This window comes from Pygocentrus nattereri, chromosome 28 (assembly GCF_015220715.1).
Source record: "Pygocentrus nattereri isolate fPygNat1 chromosome 28, fPygNat1.pri, whole genome shotgun sequence".
NCBI lineage: Eukaryota > Metazoa > Chordata > Actinopteri > Characiformes > Serrasalmidae > Pygocentrus > Pygocentrus nattereri.
In genome coordinates this window covers 3,526,622-3,534,121 of record NC_051238.1, presented here as the reverse complement: position 1 = coordinate 3,534,121, position 7,500 = coordinate 3,526,622, and the positions used below count along the sequence as shown (strand labels likewise).

At 43.2% G+C, this 7,500-nt stretch overlaps 1 protein-coding gene across 1 annotated transcript in view; it reads right to left on the bottom strand.

Annotated features, from left to right (window-relative positions):
• sema6bb (sema domain, transmembrane domain (TM), and cytoplasmic domain, (semaphorin) 6Bb) overlaps nucleotides 1-7,500 on the bottom strand; it is a 253,112-nt gene that overhangs the window by 106,132 nt on the left and 139,480 nt on the right. Inside the window, exons 4-5 of the mRNA XM_037535866.1 lie at nucleotides 4,482-4,542; nucleotides 2,386-2,448 (exon numbers count right to left, since the gene is read on the bottom strand). Of these exons, the coding sequence (XP_037391763.1) occupies nucleotides 2,386-2,448; nucleotides 4,482-4,542 (124 nt within the window). The remainder of the gene's footprint in view (nucleotides 1-2,385; nucleotides 2,449-4,481; nucleotides 4,543-7,500) is intronic.

Genomic DNA, 7,500 nt, shown 5'->3' with positions numbered 1-7,500 from the left:
CCTTTCTTTGCTGCAAGTTCACTTAGGCCCAATCCCACGTCTTATTTTTACCCTACACCTTGTACAAAAATGTGACCCCCAAATAAAAGAGCATCACTTCATTATCAGCTACCAGCGCTGCTCTGTAGGCGACCCTGCCCGTCTGCAGGGACAGCAGAGGAGGGGAAAGTTCAGCTCCTCATCGCTGGGCTTTAGTTACATTTAGGGATCATACGCCTTCAAAGAGGGGGGCAATTATTTATTATCACCCACCCCTAATTCTTCAGTGATATGAAGTCAGATATTGGCCAGCTTCTTGCTCGAATGTTCCCGTTCCACCTTAAATGGAGCAGCCGTTTCAATCTGGCACTGCACCATTTGGTGGTGGAAGGTGGAACAGGAAATTTGGCAACCTACAGAGAAATCAGCACTTTCTTTTATATGGAAAAGGATATATAATACATCGAAATGATGTTAAACTAAGGCATTACAATGGTTATGGTCATTTTAGGGGTTCCTTTGGTCACTTTCTTCATAACACTCTGTTTGGAGTGCGCCTCTGAAAAACCTCCAGTTGGTTATGTAGCTCTAAAACTTCTCAACAAGAATTGGGACACCCTACCCCTAGACGTAAACACACAGAATGGAGGGGTAAGGGCTAAGTGGTAGGGGCGAGGGGGGAAATGAGATAGGGCCAAAGACTTTGGTTCTGTTTCTGAGTTAAGTGTTTATATTGACTGAACTGCAGCTGAAATGCATTTTGGCACATCCCCAAACTGGTGTTCAGTGTAGAACTGAGGTGTAACCATTGTCCCATAGACTGTTGTTGGGGTCGATGAGTTACAGCATACATTACATACAGGCTAATATTCATTGAAAATTAAAATACCTTTGCGGTCAGATAGGATTTTGTAGTGGGCCTTATTTGGCCTGCGGGCCTTTTGTTTGACACATGGGGTCTAGGCCCACTCAGTCTGTTCATGATCGAGAATACAGACCCACCTTCTACCCCACAGCACAGCACAATGAAGCACACATGTAACACCGCTGCTCTTCCTTAAACTACCTACACAACTCATTCACCAGTAAAGTCTCTCACTGCTGCCACGGTGGTATCCCAGGTGCTCTGCGTTCCGGCATCCATGGCCAAACATGCTGGTAGTGGGATGTCACATAGCTTCCCACTTTAAAAGAGCCGTCCTGGCGACCCCTCACAGTCTGAACAGAGCCCCTGGGGCGCACAGGGGCAAGCTGCCCCAACCCTCCTGCAGAAGGGGTTACGGAATGTTCACTGTCCCTGTAACCACACATACTGCCACCATTCCTCTTCCCCTGGACGCCAGAGCAGAGAGACAGAGCATCCTCCTCCCCAGCGCAGTGAATCTTCTTGCGGCTCGAGTTGTCACTCTAGCTCACCACTCCACGTGGCCAAGCGGGCCATAGCGGGACTCTACAGTGTGTATTTTAATTTTGATCTTCATGTGTCTCTTTCAGCAACAGTCTATATAGCACAGAGATCCGAGGAGCTCAGTTGTGGAGATTTACTTCCAAAGTATTTTGCTTGGCTGCTTTAGCTGTGGTTAAACATCTTCTAAGGCCAGACTGTGCAAACTGAGAAACCTTGTTCTTTGATGAGCCACACTTAAGGTTTGAATAGTCCATAATGTACAGACAAAGCCTACAGTTCATATACTCGCACTGTAGATGCCAACGGAAGGACAACAGTATCTCTACAGCCTATTTTACAAAGTCAATTGTAAAAATGTTACCTCTGACTTTTTTGCCTCTGTTTTGTTGGCCTATGTTTCTCCACCCATATTAGTTTGTGCGTGTGTTTTTAAACAAGCTAAAATCACACAGTGTGTTCCTTGAGGGAAGACAGGTGTTTCTAATAAAGTGGCCAGAGAGTAGAATTATAAAGTAGGTGTTTCCAATAAAGTGGCCAGAATGTTGAAGTATAAGGTAGGTGCTGTAATAAAGTTTTCTACTTTCTCTCTTTTCCATCTCCCTTTCTGTAATTCAGTCCTGCTATCTTCCTCCCCTGAGGGTGAACAGGTGGGGCAGTATCTCTGTCACTCTTTCTGCTCTCATCCGTCTCCTCACCCGTCTTACTCACCGTGCTTTTGTCTAACTCACATTTAGCTCACGTCGATCTCTCACAGATAAAGCCATATGCAGTGTCAGGTGTGAGAGTGGGTGTTAAATATCTCTGTTTTTCTCTCCTGTTAGTCTTTTTCATGTCCTGGAGGGGATTATTTAATTCATCCCTCGCTCTTTCCCTCTCACAGCTTTCAGTAAAAAAGCCCCTTCGCGAAGAAGAAGCATAAAAGAAACGGGTGTGTGAAAGATATGGCACTCAAGTGTGCGTGTGTGTGTGTGTGTGTGTGTGTGTGTGTGTTCTCTTACCTCATGTTTGCCCTTCATCCTACAGATCCTGATATCATTCCTGTTGGACTCCCACGTCCTCTTCTGCACCACACAGACAGACAGACAGGTCAATCATGCTGTACAGCAAACTTTCCTCAAACCATCTCTCCCACTCTAACTATACCACTCTAACATTACTCCTACATTCACTTTACTACCATTCTAACTTCACAACCACTTTTATTTTAATTCTACTTTATTACAATTTTCCTACCGTTCTGTTACTCTCACTTTAACTTTCCTGAGACTTTAACTCTCACACCCGCGCTGACTTTATTACCACTCTAACTTTACTACCACATGAACTCTACACCCACTCTAACTTTACACCCACTCTAACTTTACTACCACATGAACTTTACACCCACTCTAACTTTACAACCACTCTAACTTTACTACCACATGAACTCTACACCCACTCTAACTTTACAACCACTCTAACTTTACACCCACTCTAACTTTACTACCACATGAACTCTACACCCACTCTAACTTTACACCCACTCTAACTTTACTACCACATGAACTTTACACCCACTCTAACTTTACACCCACTCTAACTTTACTACCACATGAACTTTACACCCACTCTAACTTTACAACCACTCTAACTTTACTACCACATGAACTCTACACCCACTCTAACTTTACAACCACTCTAACTTTACACCCACTCTAACTTTACTACCACATGAACTCTACACCCACTCTAACTTTACACCCACTCTAACTTTACACCCACTCTAACTTTACTACCACATGAACTTTACACCCACTCTAACTTTACAACCACTCTAACTTTACTACCACATGAACTCTACACCCACTCTAACTTTACACCCACTCTAACTTTACTACCACATGAACTCTACACCCACTCTAACTTTACAACCACTCTAACTTTACTACCACATGAACTTTACACCCACTCTAACTTTACAGCCACTCTAACTTTACTACCATATGAACTTTACTCCCACTCTAACTTTACAGCCACTGTAACTTTGCTACCACATGAACTCTACACCCACTCTAACTTTACAGCCACTGTAACTTTACTACCACATGAACTCTACACCCACTCTAACTTTACAGCCACTGTAACTTTGCTACCACATGAACTCTACACCCACTCTAACTTTACAGCCACTGTAACTTTACTACCACATGAACTTTACACCCACTCTAACTTTACAGTCACTGTAACTTTACTACCATATGAACTTTACACCCACTCTAACTTTACAACCACTGTAACTTTGCTACCACATGAACTCTACACCCACTCTAACTTTACAACCACTGTAACTTTACTACCATATGAACTTTACACCCACTCTAACTTTACAACCACTGTAACTTTACTACCACATGAACTCTACACCCACTCTAACTTTACAACCACTGTAACTTTGCTACCACATGAACTCTACCCCCACTCTAACTTTACAGCCACTGTAACTTTACTACCATATGAACTTTACACCCACTCTAACTTTACTACCACATGAACTCTACACCCACTCTAACTTTACAGCCACTCTCACTTTACTACCACATGAACTTTACACCCACTCTAACTTTACAGCCACTCTAACTTTACTACCACATGAACTCTACACCACCTCTAACTTTACTACCACATTAACTCTACACCACCTCTGTTAACTGTAAACCCACTTTCCTTTAATTTAACTATCATTTCATATTTACTCCCACTTTAACTCAACTTTAACTATACTCCTACTTTAATTCCCAATCCCTCTATAACTTTAATTTGACTTTAACTTTACTCCTTTTTCAACATTACTCACCCTTTTTTTATGACACAGACTTTTCTTCCATGTTATTATACTCCCATTAGACTGCAAACTTTATTCTAACTTTGTTGCCACATTACTCTAACTTTACTTTAAAATCCCTACCCACTTTACTATACATCATACATCTCATGTCAAATAATTTTACCTTCACTGTGACTTCCCTCAAAATGTTCTCTCTTTTTAGTCTCATGCTGCTCTCACTTTACTCCCACTTTACTCTCACTATATTCTAAAGCCTGCAGATTATCTTACCTTACTGTAGAACATCTCGTCTCCCACCACATTGTCCAGCTCCACACGGAAAAGATCATCCCTGACATACACAATCAGAAAGACAACAACTTAGTGAATAACAAACATATATATATTTATATACATTTAAAAATTATATATATATATGCATGCTGAAAGTATACAGTCGCCCGTCCAAACCACTGAATTCAGGTGTTCCAGTCACTTCCATGGCCACAGGTGTATAAAGCCGAGCCTCTAGGCCTGCAGACTGCTTCTACAGACATTAGTGAAAGAATGGGTCGCTCTCAGGAGCTCAGTGAATTCCAGCGTGGTACCGTGATCGGACGCCACCTGTGCAGCAAGTCCAGTCGTGAAATTTCCTCACTACTAAATATTCCACAGTCCACTGTCAGTGGGATTATAACAAAGTGGAAGCGATTGGGAACGACAGCAGCTCAGTCACGAAGTGGTCGGCCACGTAAAATGACAGAGCGGGTCAGCGGATGTTGAGGGGCATAGTGCGCAGAGGTCACCGACTTTCTGCAGAGTCAATCACTACAGACCTCCAAACTTCATGTGGCCTTCAGATCAGCTCAAGAACAGCGTAGAGAGCTTCATGGAATGGGTTTCCATGGCCGAGCAGCTGCATCCAAGCCTTACATCACCAAGCGCAATGCACAGCGTGGGATGCAGTGGCGACATCATATTAAACCCTATGGATTAGGAATGGGGTCTCACTCAAGTTCATATACGTGTGAAGGCAGAGGAGCGAATACTTTTGGAAATATATATATATATATATAATTAATTTATTATTTGTATTATTTGTGTTATATTTGTCTTTATGGTCATTTTTAATCTTTTAATCACATCTTTAATCAATACAGTGATTCTCATATGACATTGTGAGCTTTACTGGGAGCAACTGAGTTTACATATCACATCAAATTAGTGCCACATCTTCAGCCGTGGATCTGACCCACATCAAAATGACACCAATTTAAAACTAACACGTATAACATGGCCCTCAGTTGTTACAGAAACACTTCATTTTGTTCTTCCTGATCCATCACAACTGACCCAGCTCCCAGAGTGCTTTATTATAAGCTGACCAGTTCAATTAAAGAGTGCTGGGCTCTAAACTGTCCCAACAAATTAGCAGGAACATGGAAAAGATCGGTTTTGATGGGCCGTCAGTGCATATGTCTTAGAAAACGGCTACATCCTGAGTGGTTTGGCCTTGTCATTGACCGAAAATGAAACAAGCCCTCTAATTCATGCACAAGCTACCAAAAGGCCAATTCTGGAGCGTCCAGCTAGACCTCGTTACCAAGCAATTCAGCCAAGCTGCAGAGAAATCAGGCTAATGAGCTGCCAATCCACCAGCTTTGTTCATAAACACTCTAACAAGGCACATAGCAAATGTGAACTAGAGTGCAGACAAATGTCCACTTCATGTCTAACTGAAGTTAACGGGCAGTCTGAGTATTTGTTATTCCAACTAATTGTTTTTAAAATAAGAGCCAAGAGCACAGTATACAAGTCAAATTGTTCTTAAATAAGCAGCAGTCCTACAATTTTAACCCTAAGGATGCTACAGTGAGTGCTGCACTTTTGCTGTGCTAATTAAACTCTTAACAAGGCGGTTCTTCAAGGGTTCCTTAGTAAAGGCAATGGTTCTATATAGAAATGTGGACACTCAAAGAGCCATTTGCATGCTTAACTTGTACTTTGCATGGTACAATGCTTCTATTTAATGGTCCTTCCTAAATAGAACTACTTATCTTTTTTAAGTGTCTATGGTGTTGGCTGAAGGTTCCTCATGCCGTGCTACAAACCTAAGCCTTTCAATTAATCACAATGGATGTCTTTAATGGGGCCAAAATGTTTTGTTAAAACAAAACATAAACATGTAGAAAGCGCTAATATAGACATGAGATTTTGGCCTTAAAATCCATTTGTGGTGGAGGGATACATGCACAGCGCTGAGAGGCCAAATAGTCCCCAAAGCAAACTTAATATTCCAGATTTTCCACTATTTTCCCCATCATCAACATTCCATATAAACTCAGAAGACTGGTGGAGGTTCTCTGGTGGTTCTGGATGGTAAATAAAATGTCTATAGGACCCAGATTTTCTTTTCTTTTCTTTCTGTAACACTGATTGCTCTGTAAAGCTGCTTTGTGACAACCTCTGTTGTAAAAAGCGCTATATAAATCAATTTTCCTTTGCTTGCTATATTTATGTTGTAGTCATGGCGACCCCGGTTCCTATCATCACCACTGTGAAGACTCTCAACGATTATGTTATACAGAAATTTTGAAAAATAGGTGGAATTCCCCTTTGCAGTTTTGATGACACCTGACTGTCACGATTCATTAACTCCAGTCTTGCGCTCTGCCGTCTCACTGCAGTAAACCAAGCGCCGGTCTAACGGCACACGCAGTTAAAGCTAGTCTGAGCTGTAATGAGGTCAAAGCACCACAGACCCCCACTAACAGACGGAACCCTCCGATGCGTCTCAGTGGACGGTCCGCTCGGCTAACGAGCCTCGCTGTGTCCTGGTGTGACTGGCAGGTCCGCAGTGTGGAGAAGTCGAATTCTTGCTGCTTCGTCTTGTTTGACTCTGAAATGAACACGATCTCCGATTTAATCAGCTCCTCTCACAGACGCCCCTGCAGCCTTCGGGCCGGCCCTCTGCGGCCCAGATAACAGCCAGCATTCACTGCTCTCTCCCTCCCTCCCTCCCTCCCTCCCTCTCTCCCTCTCTCCCTCTCTCTCTCTCTCTCTCTCTCTCTCCCTCTCTCTCACTCCCTCCCTCTCTCTCTCTCTCTCTCTCTCTCTCTCTCTCTCTCCCTCCCTCTCTCTCTCACTCCCTCTCTCCCTCTCTCTCCCTCCCTCCCTCTCTCCCTCTCTCCCTCTCTCCCTCTCTCTCTCTCTCTCTCTCTCTCTCACTCCCTCCCTCTCTCTCTCTCTCTCTCTCTCTCTCTCTCTCCCTCCCTCTCTCTCTCACTCCCTCTCTCCCTCTCTCTCACTC